Source organism: Plectropomus leopardus, chromosome 6, assembly GCF_008729295.1.
Source record: "Plectropomus leopardus isolate mb chromosome 6, YSFRI_Pleo_2.0, whole genome shotgun sequence".
In the NCBI taxonomy this organism is placed as follows: domain Eukaryota; kingdom Metazoa; phylum Chordata; class Actinopteri; order Perciformes; family Serranidae; genus Plectropomus; species Plectropomus leopardus.
The window spans coordinates 4069844-4092261 of NC_056468.1; the positions used below are offsets into that span (position 1 = coordinate 4069844).

General features: G+C 38.6%; 1 protein-coding gene across 2 annotated transcripts in view; it reads left to right on the forward strand.

Annotated features, from left to right (window-relative positions):
- The first annotated feature begins 263 nt into the window (after positions 1-263).
- The window catches only part of LOC121944325 (endoplasmic reticulum mannosyl-oligosaccharide 1,2-alpha-mannosidase-like), a 28561-nt gene continuing 6406 nt past the window's right edge, over positions 264-22418 (forward strand). For both annotated transcript variants that reach the window (XM_042488072.1, XM_042488071.1), the window contains exons 1-13: positions 264-346; positions 1197-1316; positions 5163-5262; positions 5505-5623; positions 7257-7402; positions 7488-7597; positions 8463-8642; positions 12705-12853; positions 13163-13351; positions 14125-14315; positions 17878-17998; positions 19488-19682; positions 19963-20094. In XM_042488072.1, the coding sequence (XP_042344006.1) occupies positions 1212-1316; positions 5163-5262; positions 5505-5623; positions 7257-7402; positions 7488-7597; positions 8463-8642; positions 12705-12853; positions 13163-13351; positions 14125-14315; positions 17878-17998; positions 19488-19682; positions 19963-20094 (1737 nt within the window). In that variant the 5' untranslated portion in view covers positions 264-346; positions 1197-1211. The remainder of the gene's footprint in view (positions 347-1196; positions 1317-5162; positions 5263-5504; positions 5624-7256; positions 7403-7487; positions 7598-8462; positions 8643-12704; positions 12854-13162; positions 13352-14124; positions 14316-17877; positions 17999-19487; positions 19683-19962; positions 20095-22418) is intronic.

Below are 22418 nucleotides of genomic sequence, written 5' to 3' on the forward strand. Positions count from 1 at the left end.
TTTCTTTTTGTACTAGTGCAACCTGGTGTAAATTTTTTACGATTCTTCGAGGGAGACAGTGAAGGCAGCATGAATGCACCTGATCTCAATTGTTGTCAGAGAGCAGCACCACATCCTTGGAAACAAGTGGACGCTGTCTAGCGGATATTTTTAACCGTTTATTTTTTCGTGTTAAAACGAGGACCAACGGCTGCGCGGCTTTCGGTAGTAGTGTCGGTGAAATGTTTTATACATGAAGAGACCGCCGAGGCTATTTTGTTGGTTTTTTACTGCTGTTAAGTTGACGTTCCCCTCCTCTTCGTGGACCAGACTGGACTAGCTAACTTAACGCTGGATACTTCACAAGGTAACGTAACGTCAGTTACATATTTGAAATTGTATGTGCACCATTTAAGAAACAATTTTTTGGTCTGTTAAAGAATGTTTTTGCCTCACCCAATAAGTGCTTTTTACTGTTAACATATGGTATCGGTAGTTTTAGGCCTCGAGCCATGCCTCGGTCCACAGTTGGGCTTTGAGTCCGCCAAAACGCGGGTTAGTTCGGTGACGCGTAGGCAGAGTAGCCGCTAAAACGGGGCTAACGTTGAACTGGTGTTTCCCTCTTGCATGAAAGGTAAAATAACATCAGTGTGCAATCACAGTAAATGATATTATATTTATATTACCTCCTGCAAAAGTTGGACCGACTGAATAAAGCAATATATATCGACAGTTTGCATGTAGTTTAGTTTATGCTATCAGTTACATTAGCCTGTTGATCAACACTGTGTTATTATACAGCTAACTGTGTTTACCTCCAACAATTAAGCTGTTTTTAGCGTGACATCCCCCCTAAAATGAAACGGTACGAGCGGTTAAGTTGCCCAAAACTAGGTATGCTGTGAATTTAGGTCGCAGCAACATTAGAAATAAAATAACAGCAACTTATTTCACCGTGAAAACCTCTAAAAAAGGGCTAATTTTTCTGCAGAGCCAAATGTATATTAAGTGAGTTATTTTGGACGAAGCTCTTTTTAGACAATGTTTTGTTATTTCTTATTGGTATCACACCCGGACCTACATGGACCAGTCAGACTCACATACTAGCTGCACCTTGCCCTTCTTACTTGCGTGAATCTGGGTTAACATCACCACACCTGCCATCTCAGTGCAGCTCTCCTCTCACTCACACCACTGTTCACTGTCTCTTCCTCCAGGGCTGGTTTACAGACATGCACCCACCATCTCGACAGGATTATATATCTATAAGCTTTGCTGGACAAGGAAGTGGAAATTACAATAACAGCAAGCAGTGGAGGAGGCAGTCCTGCTGGAGGGTGAGTAACATCTCTGAGCTGCTCCTGAAGCCATTCCTCCTCCTCTCATCTGTCTTTCCTGTCATGTAGTCTTGTTTCCAACCCAGCTAAGATCTATCTGTGTTAACAAAAAAAAAAGATATTGTAGTGTAGATCTTTTTTGTGATCAAAATGTTCATTGAGATTTGGAAGGACTGGAAGGGCTCGTTACAATAGTCAAATTGCCTGCCAAAGTGGAATGTAGTCAACAAAGCACATTGTGGTGTAAAGTTTGCCTGTGCGTTCTTCCCCTCCACGTGCAACACCCCCCACCTCACCTTAAAGCCCCTTACATCTCAGATCTAGGCAGTGTACACAGATCAAAAATATAAAAACAAGCGGTCGACAGATTATCGGGCCCGATATTTGGCATTTGGCTGATTATCTGTATCAGTGTTTTGTTTTAATGATCACTGATAAAATTAATTAATTCACTAAAAAGTGCAAAGAAACTGTTAGCATGGGAGGATCTTTTACTTTGTAAAGCCTCAGGATTTAAATTTTTTACTGAACTTTGTTGAAAAAAAATTTGCTGGAAACTTGCTATATTTGATGTTGAAATTTTCAGTTTTGATTAAAAATTTGCTAAAAGAAATTAAACAAAGTTTTGTGTTGGAGTTTGTCATATTCTAAATATTGACAGAAATATTTTCATTTTTATTGTCAATGCATATGGGTTCCAAATCAGTCATTGGTCTCATTACCTACTAATTAGTAGTATTAGTATAGACCCTGAAAAAAACTGTTGGTTGACCCCTTATAAAAACAATTAAATAAATAAGACAACAAACCCCATAACTCTAAACGCCCAGAGGTGTATCCCAGAAATAAAGATTTGTAATAGGACACTGCTAATATCGTCTACCAAATGTTATCACCAGAAATAGCGGACAATATACGTAGATGTATGTATACATGTCAAAAGATGTAACATTATAGATGTAATATATATATATATATATATATATATATATATATATATATACATATAGTAATCTGACTGATTGACAGGTTTAGACAATCACTGTTCAAAATAGGCAAAAACACAAATCATTACATTAAAGCACTATTTTTGTGTAGTAGCTTTGACCAGCAAGAAAATTTTTTTGATTTGGCAAAATGTAGCCAAGTTGTAGAAAGCTCCAACTGTGCAGTATTCCAACAGACAGCAAGACATTCACTCACAGACAGTGCATATGGTGGCTTCCATTGACAAGCAAGCTATTTTTTGTCTGCTGTGAGACAAGCACAAAGAGGCACTTTTCATTTATGGATAGATCGATAGATAGATAGATAGATAGATAGATAGATAGATAGATAGATAGATAGATAGATAGATGTAATTTGTGAAAGTAACACAAATGGCAGTATGGCACTTTGCCTAGCACTTTGCCTTAATAGGCAGAATGTCCCTCTAAGTTGAAGTTGTCAGGGTCTAACTTCCATGCTATGGCTATGTATAAGCTGTTGCAACCTACATACTTTATGTTACATACCAACTCCATGCCAGTATTACTCAGTGATAAAAATGATTTTGAAAATACTTTTTATTTACATGCTAAAAATGTAGAAATGTTTTCTTTGTGAAACCAGGTCAAAGTGTTCTCCCCAGAATTACTGTGTTTACTTGTGGTATCCATTTCAAATTGTTCATTTATTAACTTCTTTTCAATATTGTATAACCCTATTATACTGTATGATTCAGTACCTACTGCTTACTGCAACTTAGCAGCTGAGTTAAGATGTGGAATGTTTGCTATAACTGAGTGTGATAGTGCAGGACCTTTACTTAAGGCTCAGGTGTTTACAGGGAACCAAAGTTACAATATCACCATTTAACTCATCCCAGGGAGCATTGTGGGAGCATTTTACTAAATCTGCATGTTGACTTTTTATGAGCACACTGCTGGGAGGCTTAGCAGGGTGTGGATAGTGTTCTTGGTGACATGTGAATGACCACATCCTGTTCAAATAACATGAGGTGAAACTTCAAAAAAATTAGAGAAGCTGCAGTCTTCACTCAATTTACAGCATCAATGTAACTGTTACTTTATCAGACTGAAAGGTGGCATGAGCAACAATATGTTATGAATGAAATAAGCTAGTCCCAGTATACAGTGATGCATCAGCAGAGCGTAGTATTCAGTTCAGTTTATTTGCACAATAAGGAAGATACAAAATCATACAGTAGCAAAGACAGAAATTACAGCACAGGAGAGGAGGGAAACCTGAAAGGCTTATTCAGAGTCCTCCCATATTTAGACAAACAAAGAAAAAAAAAAAATTAATCATCAAACACTTTATTTAGCTGTCACCGGCTCGACTGTGGTGTGTGCTCTATTATTAGAAAGCACGAAAGATTTTAGTTCTTAGCACCTCACTTGATCAAAACACCCCACCAGCAATAAATGTGTTGTTCTCCTGTTCATAACTTTACAGCAGCACTAAACCAAAATCAGTTCCTTGTTTAATCTAAAAACAGCCTGTTCATTTTGAACCACATAAATTAGGAACTGGATAGAAGTTGGCATGTATCTCCATTTTTGGAATATCATGAGAACTGATACTTTGGTACCAAATTCATGCCAAAGCTCCAAAAATGTGATGGTGTTTGATTTTCTGTGGCACGGTAGGTATGATAAGTACAGGGGGTTCAATTCTTTCGGACCTTATGGGGCAGCATGTACGCTTACAAGTGTTTTAGGCCACATTTAGACAAGAACAGCCCTACTAAAAACAAAGTCTGTCCTTTGCATTTAAAGAAAAATCTGCGTAGATACTATAACATTGTGAAAACAATCCTTGTGTACACGGATCCACAAAAACAACTGAAACACTGTAGTATGCATGGCTAATTGTCTGAAACATAACTCACATGTGCAAAGTGCGACTGTGACGTCAGGGTTCTCACAGGATCCGTGCTTTGCCAGTTTACACGGCAACAGAAGGGGTGGCGTTTTCAAAAAATTACACTCTACAACCTGAAAAGTTTGCGCTTTCATGCCCCCAAACCACCATTGTGTGAATGAAAGGCCAAACTGCGACACACGTTTAATGTTTCATGCAACAATTGTTACCCCCTGGTCTGCCGTAGGTCTAGTGTGTAGAGGTATCTTGTTTTCAGATAGTCTGTCCGTCCAGCCCATTTTTGTGAACACGATATCTCAAGAATGCCTTGAGGGAGTTTCTTCATGATGAACTCATCAGGTTTTGATGGTCAGATGTCAAAGGTCAAGGTTGAGCGATATCACAAGCGCTCTTTGAGGATTTTTTTTTCCAAATTTGGCACAAACATCAACTTGGACTCAAGAATGTACTGAATAGAATCTGGTGGTCAAAGGTCAAGGTCACAGTGAGCTCAAAAACATGCTTTTGTGCCATAACTTGACAATTCCTGTGTTTAGATTTCACACAAATGTCTCATGGGATATATTGATGGAGTCCTGATTTTATATCCAAGATGTCAAATGTCAACTGTGACATCATAATGTTCTGCTTTCCTGTCCATTTCTCAACATCAAATCTCAGGAGCAGAAGGGGAGACATTTGGTCTGATACTGAATTGGTGACACAAATTTTGGGTGTCCACCCTTGAAACTGTTGATTGTTAAGATCTTCTGTGCTGCCAGGAGGAAGATGTGTGTGAAGCATCCATGTTTTCACTGACATGGATGTTAACTGTAATTACAACTTAGCTGGTGTGTGTAGGCATACGACTGTGTGGCGGTATTTGTAGTTTCCATGGCACTGAATTGGGTATTTGACTACTAAATTTTTGTTTCATGACATGCCTGCTCCATCTTCTTCTCCTCTCCCGTGTGCCTGCAGAAATGGAAGCAGCTGTCCAGACTGCAGCGGAGCCTTATCCTCGTCCTCCTGTTTATTTGTGGAATCGCTTCCTATCCTGCTGTTACCGAACACCTCAGAGGTAAGGCTCTTATACTTTGAACAGCACTCTTGATTTTCAGTGTGTCTGAGCCGCTGGCATACTATCAGAGCTTCCTGGGAGCTGAACTTGTTCAATTTCAAAAATATACACTAGTGCTTTATTTTTTATAGCATATTTATTGATTTTTCATCAGTTTGACGGGGTTCTGACTTATTATCTTGAGTAGTCATTAGGCCTGCCTGTAAAACTTTGATACTCAGTCTGTCCGTGTGTGTGTTGAGGCCTTACAGATGGAGACCACGACACAGACGCCAACAGCTTCTTGAGGCCGGCCATCCCCCGTGTGCTGCCAGAGCCTGTCAAACAGGGCCAACCACCACTGCCAGAGCAAACCTCCCAGGTTTCTATTCATCTGATTGTCTTTCTTGAGGGGTAGCACAGGGTCTCTAAAAAGGTTGGAGCACTCAAAATTTTTGGGAGAATTTGGAAATTTCTTCCTGTGCTAATGGCTGATTTTACATTCAGTATCATTTTTAATTTGGATAGACTTTTTATGATATTCAGCATCTTTTAAAGTGTATGTAGTGGCAATAAAAAGTACAAAATATCAGGTGATTATTAAAATAGTGAGAAAACTACTTATTATAAAAAGTCAAGTCCCAAGTCCTGAACTTTGAGTTTCCAGACCAAAACAAGTTATAACGTGCTCTTTTAAAAATGTGACACCATTTAAACAACAACAGTAACAGTAACAACAGCAATATGGTAATTAACAAAATAATGAATTGTTTTTTTACATTTGCATATATGTGTTTAAACACATTTGTTTGAAGTTGTTGTTGTCTTAAGTGTAATTTATTTTCAACTAGCTGTCAGCAACATAGTATTAGTTCTTTCTGGTTTCTTCCTGCAGTTTGAATTGATGCTGTCAGATTTGTTCAGACAAAGTGGATGTGGAGAATTATGGCTTGCTGTGGATGAATAGCATTAACATTAGTTGATTCACAAAATAAATCGATTTATGGCCCACTTTTTAAATCACTTACTTTTTAATCTTTGGTCTTGGGGGGAAGTAATCAAGTATTTCAAGTCAAAAGTCTCAAGTATAAGTTAATTCACAAGTCCTTGGTCTTACATCACATAAGCTGCTCTAGTTCACCCCCCATACTAGGGATATAATCTACAACATGACCCCAGACTTTTTGAAAATATAAATGTTGTCCTCTTACATGATACATATTTTTTTCAGGGGTGCAATAAGTTAACAGTTCTGTCCACCACTGTTTATTTGAGGGAGGGGTCTTAGATTTCCAGTGATTTAGTATACACTTTTTTGCTGCAGTCATGTCCAACAAAATAAGTTTCTTTTCGTGAGCATCAAAGTTTATCAGCACTTCACTATTGCCCAGAATAGCTATATGGGGGTCAGGCGTCAGATCTTTTAGAAAGACTTTAGATAGTTGGTCAAATATAAATTTCCAATAATGATTCAAACTCTCACATTCCCAAAACATATGCATTAGATCTCCTGGAGGGGATCTCTGAGAGAAATTTGAGTTATGATTTGTAAATACAGTTAAACGAAGGGGTGATAATTATTAATTAATTAATTATTTTATTATAATTAATAATTAATTATAATATTTGATGGCAGAAGGAAGCTATTACACAAATCAGTTATTTGGAATATCAGGTCACCCCAGAGAACATTATAGTGCTTTTAACAATTAAAACACTAAAAAAGGAAGGCTTTGTCTAAATGATTATGCTTTTTGTCAGAGCTCAGTTTATTGTGGTTAGGTTAGTACTGATGTAACTGGTCACACAGAGAGTGCCTGTACTGTTGCCATGGTTACCTCTAGTTAGATAGTCCTGGTGCATGATGTCGCAATGTTAACAAGAACAGGACGTCTCACAACCAACAATTACCTGTAACAGAGGATGCATCCACTTTTTGTACCGAACAACTTGCTTAAATAAAGTATGAATCTGTTGTTTGTTTGTTTGTTTGTTTATATTTCTGTTTGTCACAGAGGAAATTGTCCAATAAGAGAGGACCACCTGTCCTTCAGAACCGTCTTCAGAAGAAGGGAAACGCGTCCGATCCAGTGGTTGACAAGGCAAGACAAGACAAGGCAGCCAACAGCAAGAAAGAAGGCGTGGAGGAGGGTGTCATCAGGTGAGACTTTTGAGGGCCTTCATCCAAAGTTAGTTTTGTTTACATATGTGTATTGTTTATTTCTTAATTCTCTGGTGATTTTCAGCTGGCGGGGAGCCGTGATCGACGCTGAGCAGGCCACAGAAGACACTAAGGATGGGGAAAATAAGGAGGATTCACTGGGCAACCAGAAAGGCAAACCATCAAATGAGTCAGGTATCTGCTGTTTAATTTACCACGTTATGCATTGATTATGGATTAGTAGTTTTTATTGAGCATGTTCAGCAAGACAGAAACAATTGGATCACAGTTTTTAGGACGATGAGTGTGTTTGAGTGTGGTCATTAAATCTAATATCCCTTTTGGATTATGATAAGGTCTGTCATGATAATTCCGATAATTATCAAAATATCATATGATACATGGACATGACCTTGATCATTTTGCTGACCTCACTATTCCCCGTTGTGTTAACATGCGTGATTGTTTACATTTACATGATGTCAGAATATGCAGCAAGGTTTTCCCAGGGTTCCTGCAGATCCTTAAAGTCTTAAAAGTTTAAAAATAAGGACGGAATTGATATTAATATATTGTAATATAATAATATATTGATATTAAATTTATCTTTCAAATGTCTTAAAAATGCTCAGACATGGGAACAGAATTTTATGATTTTGTTTCTGAAGTTGTGTAAAATCTCAAAACAAATAGTAAGATAAAATTAAAAAAATGGGATACTGGATCATGTCATTACGTCAGCCACCAATGGGAGCGTTTATTGGTCTGGTGCAGCACAGTGCATTGTGGTGGTTGTAGGTTTTTTCCCTCATGAGCAAACACATTTTCCCAAGTCATGTAGCAGCAATTTCAAAAGTATTTGTGTCTTTCCACTGCAGCTACAGCCTTGTGTCATGTAAGAAGCCTCTTGACATTCGTGAAATATTAGTATGATTAGTATGATTCTAATTAGAAAATTATAATTTAGAAACACGTGAAACATTTCAGTCACTTGTTTCTGAGTAGCTCTGTAGACTTGAATGGGATTATAACTGGGCATCATGTGTGTTGTGTGTTCCAGAACCAAGTAGGCTGGAGGCGGTGCAGGAAGCTTTCAGACATGCATGGAAGGGTTATAAAGACTTTGCTTGGGGCCACGATGAGCTAAGGCCCCTCTCCAAGTCCTACAGTGAATGGTTTGGCCTGGGTTTGACGCTCATCGATGCCTTGGATACTATGTGGATAATGGGGCTTAAAAAAGGTAGGCTGATCTTAATGTTTTCCAACTTCAATCTTATACCCCCTCTTTAATCAGTCATTGCTGTAACATAAGTGTTTTCAGACAAACCACCCAGTAGTCTCTGAGTATCAGATACTCTGCTCTTGTATGCTTGAAAGGCTGCAAAGTTAAGAGCTTGCAGAGGATGAAGTTCTAGTCAGTGTAGTCAGGGTCATGGGAAAATATTGAAATGTAATTGAAATGTATCAAATCCTCTTAATGCCTTCTGCAGCATAACCTAGTTTACATAGTTCATCAATATGTGAAGGATGCTCTAAGAACTCAGTTTCTGTATAACAGAGTTAAATGCATTTCTCCTAGCATTTTTCCATAGCTCCAAATCATCAGAAGTAGCACATATAATAGTTAATTGATGAAGTGAGGATTGTGACAATAACTAAAACAAAAGAGAAGAGATGTTAGGGCTATGATCTGTTGAAAGGGGTTTACTATAGTGGCATTGAGAGCTCTACACCTAAAAAAGACAAAACACAAGTACATTATAAAACCATCTTCACTGATTTCACAACACTTGCACAGAATTTGGAAAAACACAAACAAGAACACTGCAAATAGAGAAAACAACAAAATACAGAAGCACACCGAAAGTTGCTCCTAATGCAGCCTGTCTTGCTGCTGTGGCTGCAGCGCTCTCTCTTAATAATGGACCAGTTACAAAAATTGTTGTCTCTTTCATTCACACATACCCCTTTCCCACCACAATTAGCTCGCACCACGCAGGTTTTTTTCAGAAACGGGTAAACCCGCTAAATATAGGTGATTAATGAGTCAGCCTCTTTGTCAAAGGCAGACTTTAAAAGTGAGGTTTGTTTTTGTGGCTCTGTGCGATGTCAGGGACAAGCAGGAGAATAGGTAAAGAGTAGACTTTGAAAACTTTCTTCTCTTTATATATCTCTTCCTAATTAAGTCTATCTTGCAAACTTGGTTCAGATTTATTTGGATAGATGTATTAGTGCTGCTTAGAAGAAGACAGATGGTAATTGATGACAGCACATCATAGCATCTTGCCATATAAGGAGCTGAAGTTACGGTGTTCACCTGAGTGTTGTGTTCCCATCAATGCCAATTGTATCCTGAAGTGATAAAAACATGTCTACTGCAGTCAATTGACCCACGTGTGAATGCCGATTGTACGCATTGTCATTGCACTGAAAAGCCAAAGTTAACTGGTATTAGTGTGTTTTTTGTGCAGTGGGAATGAGGTTTTAGGTAAAAAATAGGGGTTCAGGTTCAAAAATACCTTGAGGTTAATTTATATACCTTTGGGGTGGCCTCTATTTCAGTGAGTAGAGCGGCGTCCTCTATGTCCTCTATGATGACATAGATTCATCCACCAGATGTTCACTAGAGGATACAAAGACCCCCCCCCCCCGATAAAAACGAGGTATGCTGGAGGAGGTTGTATTAGCAGAAAATGAGCTGTGTGGTTAACAAGCATGTATGATACTCACAGGTTTTCTCCTGCAAGATAATCTTCACATATTAACACCACTGTCAGTATTGCTGAAGCCTAATTGCTAGAATGCTAGAAGTAAAAAGCTGATGTTGGGCTATAAATGAACTGCACTATGATCACTTCACTTAATGTTGTCACCACTACAAGGCTGTTTTTCCAGCTACATAAAAGCTTTAAAATTCTCAGTGGGGTATTTACTGATGTATTTTATGCCGTAGAACAATCCGGGAAAGTGTCTTTTCCTTGTGTAAACTGTAGACCTTATTTCAGACAACTAACCAAAAACCCATTTTAAACACCCATTTACTTAGAGATAAGAGAACTAGTAGTGCTGAAATGCTAACTGAGTTCTGGGTTTTAGGACTCAATCATGGAGCGGTCTATAATTTACCTTATAACTGAGGAGGCGTTGTAGATGGCAGTTGTCTATTTTCTGATTCGTTCCAATCCTTCATTTTTAAAAGGTCTTTGTTGTGTCCTAGGGTCATCACTGCCCCCATGAATTAAGTTTAGTTTAGTTTACTCACTCATCAACATACGATACAGTATATATACAGTGCTGTGAAAAAGTATTTGCCCCCTTACCGATTACTTATTTTTTTACACTTGTCACACTTAAATGTTTCAGATCATCAAACAAATTCTAATATCAGTCAATTCTAATATAAGATAACCTGTACAAATTCAAAATGCAGTTTTTAAATGATGATTTTATTTGTTAATGGAAAAAGGCAATCCAAACCAACCTGGCCCTGTGTGAAAAAGTAATTGCCCACCTTGTTAAATCATGACTTAACTGTGATTAACCACATTTTTTGGAAAGCTGAGTTCAATTTCATTAGCCACACTCAGGCCTGATTACTGCCAGACCTGTAGAATCAAGAAATCACTTAAATAGAACCTGTCTGACAACATGAAGAAGGCTAAAAGATCTCAAAAAGCAACACATCATGCCACGATCTAAAGAAATTCAAGAACAGATGAGAAACAGAGTCATTGACATCTATCGGTCTGGAAAGGGTTACAAAGCCATTTCTAAGGCTTTGGGACTCCAGCAAACTACAGTGAGACCCATTATCCACAAATGGAGAAAACATGGAACAGTGGTGAACCTTCCCAGGAGTGGCCGGCCTGCCAAAATTACTCCAAGAGCGCATCGATGACTCTCCCAAGAGGTCACAAAACAGCCCATAACAACATCTGAAGTACTGCAGGCTTCACTTGCCTAAGTTGAGGTCAGTTTTCAGGATTCGACAATAAGGAAGAGACTTGGCAAAAATGGCATCCATGGGAGAGTTCCAAGGCGAAAACCACTGCTGACCAAAAAGAACACAAAGGCTCACCTTACATTTGCCAAAAAACATCTTGATGATCCCCAAGGCTTTTGGGAAAATATTCTGTGTCCTGATGAGACAAAAGTGGAACTTTTTGGAAGGTGTGCATCCCGTTACATCTGGCGTAAAGCTAACACAGCATTTCAGAACAAGAACATCATACCAACAGTCAAACATGTTGGTGGTAGTGTGATGGTCTGGGGCTGCTTTGCTGCTTCAGGACCTGGACGACTTGCTGTAATTGATGGAATCATGAATTCTGCTCTCTACCAGAAAATCCTGAAGGAGAATGTCAGGCCATCAGATTGTGACCTTAAGCTCAAACACACTTGGGTTATGCAGCAGGACAATGATCTGAAGCACACCTCCAAGTCCACCTCTGAATGGCTCAAAAAAAACAAAATGAAGGTTTTGGAGTGGCCTAGTCAAAGTCCGGACTTAAATCCGATTGAGATGCTGTGGCATGACCTTAAACTGCCCGTTAATGCTCACAAACCCTCTAATGTGGCTGAATTGAAACAATTATGCAAAGAAGAGTGGGCCAAAATTCCTCCACAGCAATGTGAAAGATTTATTGCCAGTTATCGCAAACGCTTGATTGCCGTTATTGTGCCACTGTACAACTACAATGAAATGCTGATGGAGCAAACCTATAGATGCCTAAAATTGTGAGAGAGCTCCAAGCTGTCTTAGTAGGAAAGTAGGTGAGATAGTTCTGCAGGAAATGACCTGTGTATGTGTTCCCATAAATAGTAATGTTTTTATTTTATTTTAAGTTTTGATGCTTGGTCCCAGCTTAGCTCACCCTTTACCTGGTCAGTTGGTAGGTTCCTATCAGGCGGACTAAGATGGTAAATGCCGTAAAATACCGTTACACGGAGTAGGGGGGAGGAAGGGGGTTAGCAGCTTGCTGTGAGGCTGCAGCTTTTGTTAGTTTTATGTTGTTTTTGCTTTAATTTAATTTACGTTTGATGAGTTTCCCAAGTTCAACTTTTACGTTAGTCTCAGTAAATTGAAAATAACTAAAAATTAAACTTTTTGTCAATAAATACCACCTTTGCTTTTGCATCTGCTTGTTAACCTGGTTCTTCAACATGTCTATTAAAGCTTTCTGCTGCCATTATTATATGGGGTGGTAGAAAAAAATATTTCGGATTATATTGGGCCGTTTATAAATGATTCAGTATTTATTCTCAAAATGTTGTATTGTTTGTTTTCTGTGTATTGTCACAGAATTTGAAGAAGCAAGGGCGTGGGTTTCTACAGAGCTCACATTCAACAAGAATGTAGATGTCAACCTTTTTGAGAGCACCATCCGCATCCTGGGAGGCCTTCTGAGTACCTACCATCTGACAGAAGACACCTTGTTCCTAGACAAAGCTGTGAGTCAACACACGTGCACTCATCTCAAAACTGTGAGCAGAATGCAGATAGCAGCACCTTCTTAGTGTATTTTAACTGTCAATAATTGTGCAGACAGATATGTTTTACAAGAGCTATAGCCTTTGTAATAAGCATGCCAATCATCTCCAGAGTCTTTACCACTCACCTGACAAACATGTAAGCTTCTAAAGTAGGGGTTTTAAATCAGTAGTTTCATCAAAGTAAAATGTTTATCGATTCTTTGTTGTATCGGCAAATATCGTATTGTTGTCCAAAGTGTTCATGTCAATTGCCTTCTTCCCTTGCAGACCGACATCGGCTCCAGGCTGATGCCGGCCTTCAACACCCCATCCAAGATCCCCTACTCTGATGTAAACATCGGGAAAGGCACAGCCCACCCACCTCGCTGGACCTCAGATAGCACTGTGGCTGAGGTTACAAGCATCCAGCTGGAGTTCAGAGAGCTCAGCCGCCTCACCCAGGAACCACAGTACCAGGTAACTGACCAAGAGATACCACCATACTGACTCAGGGTCTGCCCACAAAGATTTAGAAGTGGAACTTAAGCTCAACCTTTCCATTTTATCCATCAATATTGCTGACAGAACTTGATGTCATTATGTTTAAACATATGTACTTGTTGGCACATATGCAGATTATGTTTTAAGACTGTTGTGCAGTATGAACTTGGCAGGTTGTGTTGTTACTCGGACTGATCATTTCAGCCCTACATTAAGAAATGGACAATTCTTAGAGGATTGGCAATTGATTGTTTGCTCTTGCGCCTTCTTCAGTCTAACGCCCGGGACCAACTGCAAGTGTAAGCAGCGTGTGAGCAGTGTGGAGTTTTTATTTATTTATTTTTTTTCCCCAGCGCCCCTGTTACCATGTTAAAGCAGCCTCACAGCCTGCATAAGCAGCGCTGTTCAGGTGTGTCTCAGCTGCTTGTCAGCTGTGGCACTGGCACTGTCTTGATGTATGTTCTGTACCATAAACTGCTGTTGAGGAAAATAAAGATATTCAAAGTAAGCTATATTGCAAGAAGACAACAGTTAAAATCCATGGGCAGAATAAGCTGTTCTGCTATTAAGTTAAAATAAGTTTTATTGCAGAAAGATAATTGTTTAAATCTGTGGACAGGGTAGTGTGGGTCCAGCATTTAGGATTCTTTGTAGTTCAGCGTTTTTTTTTTGGGGTTTTTTTTTTTTCAAGTTCTTTCAAGAACATCTCCACAGCTTAACTCCACTGACCTCTGACCTTGGTTTTCCAGGCTGCAGTGGCTGAGGTCATGAAACAGGTCCACAAGCTGGACGGCAAGCTGGATGGACTCGTGCCCATGTTCATCAACACAAATAACGGACAGTTCACTCATCAAGGCATCTACACACTGGGAGCCCGAGCAGACAGCTACTATGAATACCTGCTGAAGCAGTGGATCCAGGGAGGCAAGAACGAAAACCAGTGAGTCACTACAGATACCCAGTATTCACTTTCAGCTGGATCACTGCGACCATATAAAATGACAGCTTAAAGGGCCATACCAGTGCGGTTTCACAGTCAGCCTAGTAAATCCTTTGTGCCTTCAACTTAGACTGACAACCATTTCCCAATTCATGCAAGTGAAGCCGTAATTTTTCAGTCAGTTTTTCCTACTTTACAGGGGCCTTTTGGATATAGCTCATTTTGTGTAGAGGTTGTCAAAATCAGCTCTCAGCGCCTTTAAACTTGTTCAGCATTTTAATGTAACACTGTTTTTTGGTAATCTTACTTTGTGATAGAGTTTAATTAGAGAAGCACTGATATAGAATGCCAGGGCAGATAATGATAACCAATTATTACCAGATTGTTTTCCCTGATTATTAATACAATAACATCATCTTACAAAAAACTGTGCAAGAATTACTATTATTTATATTTTTATATTTTATTATATTTTTAATGGGGTATCAGTGTTTTAAGTACATTTCGTATTCAAGTACTTGCATTCAGTTATCACCAAGTACTGGGGTTCAAAATAAATACCCAAGCGAATAAGCAGGGTACATAGCTTGCACTGCACATGCATTTTTTTATTGTCAAAATACTTCCAAACACCATTCTAATGCCTGGTCACCATTCTGTCTGTAACGTTAGATCAAGTGACTCACTGAAAACGTTACCTACAGCTGCGCAGATCTATCTTTTGACTATGTGGATCTATGCAGATAAATATCAGTGTGTTCTGTCAAGAAAATCTAAAAGTTTCTATATGAGAAAATGATCAACTACGTTATATTTACGATATGCATGTTTTTTTGGTTATTTTTAAAGCCTTGAACAAACACTTATTTCCAAATCGAGTACTTGACTACTCGCGCCCATCCCATACATTTAGATTTAATTTATTGGCTGAACTGCAGCAGAGCCAGCTCTATAAACACATGCAACACATGCCAAACTATGCAATGCAGCAATGCAGTGGATGAATAATGAATGTGTGAAAAGACATCTTGATTAGTTCTGATGTATATCTCCACTGAGGAAATTGGTGCTGGGGTCAGGGTTGTAAACTTTTTTGTTCACCTGTCACCTATGGCTGGTGGATTCCAAAATTTATTAGCCACTCAATAGATAACCATCATTTTTTTTGGCTGGTGAGTGAAGCAATTGTAGCAGCCAGTGGCATTTTTACAAGCATTTTGCTGGAGCTAATTTCCATCCCTGTCTGGGCTGAAAGATTATTTTGTGAGTGAAATCATAATTACCTTGACTTGTGGATGTGTTTTGTATCTCTGGTGTATTTTATTTTGAAATTTGGCAAAAGTATTTCAATGCTAAAATATGGCTGCATGCTTTTAGAAAAGGCCAATGGCACTTAACAAGCAGATAGTAGTTATTTAGCTTAAGCATCTTAAACCTGGAGCACTGTCCCACTTCTTTTCTCCTTGTTATGCAGTGGTGGCACCGACAGACTTGTGTTTTGTGCCATTAGTTCAATTACTGATGACAGGAGGTGGCTTCATGACCATAAAGTGTTGAAATATGTACATATGGAGGATTTTTATCCCTCTATGCCGTTGACAGCCTTGGCTAGTGGGGTTTTCCATTTGTTCATCTGTCTCATTCTCGTGAACTTTATATCTTAAGAATGCCTTGAGGGAATTTTCTTTGAATTTGGCACATCCACTTAGACTAAAGGATGAACTGATTACAATTTGCTGGTCAAAGATCAAAGGTCATTGTGAGCTTGTGCATCTTGTTTTCGTAACACATTTTTGTGAATGCACTTTCTCATGCCCTTGTTGGACAAATAATGTTTGCATCTCATGTATTGCTACATGTTTGTAGATTTGGAAGAACACAATCATAAATGAAGTTTCCTTAAATGCTGTGTCTTGGTTACAGACATAACAAATAGTAACAGACCTAAAAAGAAGGTGTGTAAATATTTAAGGGACACTGCAGTAATATTACATGATAAATGTATTTACTTGGTTAGTACTTCTCAGCCTATGATTTCAAACAGTTGTGTCATGTCTTCTGTGGCTCTGGAGGAGATGAGTCAAGTGACTTCTCGGGTCAGTTTGGACTTGGAGACTATAGATTTAGAACAGAAAGATTGTGTGTGGATGTGGAATCTGAAAGACATGGGCATGTATCAGACAAGAAGGGTTTAACTAAAAGGCTGTTTATTTCATATTATAGGAAATGATTTATACGATTTTAACGATTTATATGAGTCTTTGAAGTTTCACCTATATTAGGGGCTAAAAGTAAGGATTTCTTGGTTCAATAATGAATAGATTTTGTACATCTGGAACTGCAACTACTGATCATTTTCAGTGTCCTTTAATCTGCTACGTTCTCAGTTACTTCAATAAATTACTTATTTATACGATGTCCAAAAATAGGGAAAAAAGCTCACAACAGTTTTTCTGAGCCTGAAGTGACCTCAAAATACATCTTTTTTTCTTTACTTGACAGCAAAAACCAAAGACATGTACTTTATTATCACATAAGAAACAGAAAAGCATGAAAATCTCAAATTTGAGAGCTAGAACAGAAAATGATTGGCATCTTTCTTTGAAAATGATTAATAAATTAGTTAAGATAGTTATATGTCAGTCGACTACTCAACTAAATGTTACAGCTGGAGGTGCATCTCTACGACATACAGCATATCAATTTAATGTGGACCAGTATTGACTTAAAACCCTTATAAATCAGTCAGTCTCATAAGTAGAGATAGAAGTGATTATTCAATTCTGGCAGCATTTGGTTATTTTGGATGTAAGATGGACTGATGAAAGATTAATAAACTGGAACAACACCACCCTCCAGAAACTCTGCACTGCTTTAGGGCAAAGGCTTAGAGTAAGCAGCTTTGAATGTCTGAATTATCTGTTGGAATTGTTTTTTGTGTCACTTCTGGGTTTGGCCTACATTTGTTGGCATGTACCTTGGATTCAAATGGCAGCCGATAGAGGAGATAATAATGCACTCATTCTTCATTGAAAATATTTGGTTGTTAAGTTTCAGGCACTGAATTAATTAATAGAAGATTGCTGCATATCTGTTCTGGAAAAACATATTTCATTGTATATAATTATTACACAGGAAATTGTCATCCTCATTGATAATATCTAGGTCTCCAAAGAGTTGCATAGAGCTGGGCTTACTGTCCACTGTCCCTGTCTGTCACTGACCGAGGCCACGTGTACAGTAGATAACCCATTTATGAGGCTGGTTATGATCATATTTGAGATGTGGTGTTTACATGAGCACAGAGAAATCATGCTACCCATACTGCATATTCATCACAGTTTCTTTTAGAGTACTCCAGTTGACATATTCAGGTTTCTCATTAACAGAATATGGTGCTTAAATGCTCAAACGCATAAACAGAATACTCCAAAAACCCGAACATAAACAAGTTATTCATGTCCATATTAACACATTGACTGTGTGTTTGATTCATTTCCATTCATTGTTAAACATTGATCGTTGTTTCTAAAGTGTGATCCAGTATCTGTGTGTATTTTAGGCTCTTGGAGGACTATCTGCAGGCAGTCGAAGGTGTAAAGAAGAACCTGTTGCAAAAATCCTCACCCAACGGTCTCACCTTTGTTGGAGAGCTCTCACATGGACAGTTCAGTCCAAAAATGGTCAGTAATTTTCAAAATGGTCCTCAACGTTGATTTTAATGTTCCCTGTTAGCCAAAGTCTTTTCCAGTCTGCCTCATTTTGCATTGACACTAGGTACATTTATTTGGTGTCAAAAAAGGCAAGGAAACAGCAAACTAGTGTGATGTCCTTTCAGTTTATTTCAAAAAATACCTGCAACATTCCCCCTGTAAAGGTGATAGTATCATGATTAGGTATAAAAGTGGCATCCTTGAAAGGCTCAGGTGTTCAGAAGCAAGGACTGCATGAGGCACACCATGAGGCAAATAGCCCAGCAGTTTAAAACATTAACGTAAAACATTGCTCCGTAGTCCGTACGTTAATGTACGCACATTAACGTACGTACATTAACGTACGGACTACGGAGCAGCTTCTTTTCCCAGGCTCTGAGACTCCTCAACTCCTCCTTTGATGCCAGAAAGATGTTGCAGGATTTAGGGTCAACTTTAATTTCTTCTTAATCCATGTTTAAGAAAAATTACAACAAATCTACATTGTACCTTGATTGAAAGTTATCAAAGGTCCGCGCAAAACTTTTACTGTTTGTCTGTGGCTTAGCATCGAATACCGATGATTTTGCCGTAGATGGGGAAATTATTATAACTTTATTGTACGTGCTCCAAACTTGCCGTCGTGGACAACAGTTCAGCCCGTAGCAGGTCTATATTCTAATTTTCTGACGGTGTGCTAACATGTGTCAGTAGTGCTACCTACAATATTTCAACGAGGCAGCCCTCTCACTGCGTTTCACCTGCATGTATGAAATCTGGTACACGTCTGTCACGTCCAGATGTACAAAAAAGCCTGTTGGACCCAGCCCCCCAAACCCATCAGGAAGTCTGCCATGTTGAATTTTGTGCTCACTTTTGGCACTTTCCACCTCTTGTATTATTGCAAACTTGTCCTACAGGGTTAATCTGATCGATTTCAAATTTGGTCTGTCCAAACTTAACCCCTTAGTGATGAAAGATATCAAAGGTCTGTGCAAAACTTTTAGGGCTTTCCTTTGGCGCAGCGTAGAATTTTGATGTTTTGCCATAAAACAGGAAATCATTTCAACTTTGGTGTACTTTGTCCATTCTGCCTGAAACTTCATAGGTTTGATGAGGGTCCTATACTAAATCTGTAGGACAATATTCACTAGTCATAATAGCACTGCCTACTGCCAACAGGAAGTAAGCCTTAGCAAGACAGTTGTTTTAATTTAATTTTACATGAAATGTTCATGGTTTTGGTCTACAGATGATGTACACCAAGATAACATGTAATTTATGTGCCATCTAGTGGGCGCTGGAAGTACTACATCATGTGAAATATCTCACTCCAGGGTCCAAACTCTTTGCGTGCATTATCAAGCTTTCACAGAAATGAAGGAACGCTTTAGCTGGAGTTCGCCAGTACCTCGACATATGTGGGGGTGCGGGAGCCCTTTCATCGCTGATTGCAGCTTTAATTTTGTTTCGCTTTCAGGACCATCTAGTGTGTTTTCTGCCAGGCACTCTGGCCCTTGGTGCCCACCACGGCCTGCCTGCTGATCACATGGACCTGGCCAAACAGCTGATGGAGACCTGCTACCAGATGTATGTTCAGATGGAGACAGGCCTCAGTCCAGAGATCGTCCACTTCAACATGCATCAGGGCAGCACACGAGACATCGATGTAAAGGTAAGAAGTGACAGTGCTGCAACAGTGGAGTGTCTGGTCCTAGTTATGCAGTAGTGTCAAATTCAGGATCTCTGAACTACAAAGTGATTTTGTGTAATTTTGGATAAGGACATTACCTAAATGCCCAAGAAAGACAGACATCAACCCACTGATCCCTTCTGTCATTGTCTGAGGATGTTGGTGTAGAAATGCAGAATCTTCAGTGAAAATGTGACTTTAAACAATCCTGAAAAGGTACATGAAGAGTCATTATTAACCTTTGTTTTCACTGTGACGATAGCTTGCAGACAGGCACAACCTCCTGCGACCAGAGACAGTGGAGAGTCTCTTTTACCTATACAGGTTCACCAAGGACCACAAGTACCAGGACTGGGGCTGGGAGATTCTCCAAAACTTCAACAAGTACACCAAGGTCAGTAATATGAAGGCTGTTTTCAATCTTCTGTCTGGATCAAAATAACTGTGAAACTGTGGAACTTTAACATCAAAGTCAAAGTCATCTTTATTGTCAATTCTGACATGTTTGTTAGACATACAGGAATTGAAATTGCGTTTTTCTCCATGCCCACGGTGCAAATAGTAAAAGGACAAAAAGAATAGAAAAACAAAGAGAAAAAGCTTAAAAAAAACCCCATACATTTACAGAATATATATGTACATAAAATTGAATAATTGGGCAATATATATATATATATGTACATAAAATTAGGCAATACATTGGGTATGTATATGTATGTATGTATATATATATATATATATATATATATATATATATATATATATATATATATATATATATATATATATATATATATATATATATATATTAGTATGTATGTATTTATGTGTATATATATACTTTATATATATATATATATATATATATATATATATATATATATATATATATATATATATATATATATATATATATATATATATATATACATACACGGTGTAAATACATGCCTAAGTACATACAATAGACATATTTGCATGTGTGCAATATGGTGCATTGTGATTATATGAGATAATGATTTATGTACAATACAGCAACAGAAACAGATTTTATAGTGCAAGTAGTTATATGTAGTAGTATAGTGCAATTGTGAAACAAAACGTAGCAGCATTATTTAAAGGTGATCTGTTCTATTGTGTATTTGGCAAGGGCTGGGAGGAGTTCAGAGTCCAGAGTTTTTGGGGGCAGAGGGGGGAGGAGGAAGACAGGGAAGAGAGTTCAGCTTCCTGACAGCCTGATGGATGAAGCTGTTCATGAGTCGGGTGGAGCAGGAACCAAGGCTTTGGCACCTTCCCCCAGAGGGCAAGAGGCTGTAGAGTTTGTGTGAGGGGTGGCTGGAGTCACCCACAGTGGGTTGCTTTGCAGGTGAGGCTGGTGTTATAGGTCCAGGAGGGAGGGGAGTGAGGGTGAGACACCAGTGATTTTCCCAGCTGTGCTCATTATGCGCTGCAGGGTTTTCTGATTGTGGTCAGTGCAGCTCCTGTACCACACAGTGATGCAGCTGGTCAGGATGCTCTCAATGGTGCTGCGGTAGAAGGTGCACATGATGGGTGGGTGGGGGGGACTCTCGCTCTTTTCAGTTTGCGGTTATCAGTAAAATGTGCTTAAATTTACCTGAAGTTTGTTTAAGATGCAGCTTTTAATTTTCATATAATGCTGGAAAGTTTAATAAATAGTAATGAATCAAATGGTAATTACACTCACAACACACCAAATGAAATGAAGTCAAATGAAACTGTGTCAGTGAACTATGAGGTAAAAAAAAACAAACCACCAAAAAAAACCCAAAAAAGCAAAATAATCGTTCATTAATTGTAATGGAGGTAAAATGTTCAATTAACTGTGATTTTGATTTTAGGTATGACCTTTGCTGGGAGGAAATTTTAGTAACTGGAATTTTAGTTGAATCGGTCCGCCACTTGGTGATGCCTGTTCTACAGTATATTTGTCATGCTCAATGTCTGACAGAAAATAAATATTTAAACCAAAATTAACCAAAATTAATTATTATGATATCTTAATATCTCACTTAGGAGTAAAAGGGAACCTTTAAGCTTGACAAAAATAGTGATTTTTATGTATATGGTGAAATATATCGATATCGACTGATATGAAAAAGTTTATTTTAGCGATAAGACTTTTTCCATATCGCCCAGCCCTAGATAGAGGACTGGGCGATACGATACGAGAGTTACTGGTTTACAGATATCTCTTTCCTCATGTTAGTCAATGGGGAAACATCTTTCTAGGCCAGTTTGCATCAAGTGACTGACTCACTGACTTGGTTTAATTCCACTTTTGACCACTATTTGTTTTTCGCTTTCTCTCCTATGGCTCTCTGCCTCTCACAGACACACACACAAAGAGCAGGGCTTTTGCAGAAGTCCAGACTGTGACTATTAAGTTGCATTTTGCGACAATGACTTGCTAATACTATTAATATTATTATAGTGAATGAAGCTCTAGGGTCCACTTTACATCCAAACAATGCACACGCTACCATGATTATTGTCAAAACCTCCATCACGCTAATGCTAAGTCTTGCTCTCTGTACTGATAAGTCCTCTTTGCGCAGAAGGTTTGAGGCCTCTTTGCCCATGTTTTGTTGAAGTCTGTGCCTCTGTTGATCCATGTTCCTGTAAGACAGCGATAAGCTTTCATATTAGTGATGTACCTAATCTAGCTGCCCAACGAACATTTGAATCTCAGATCGTAGG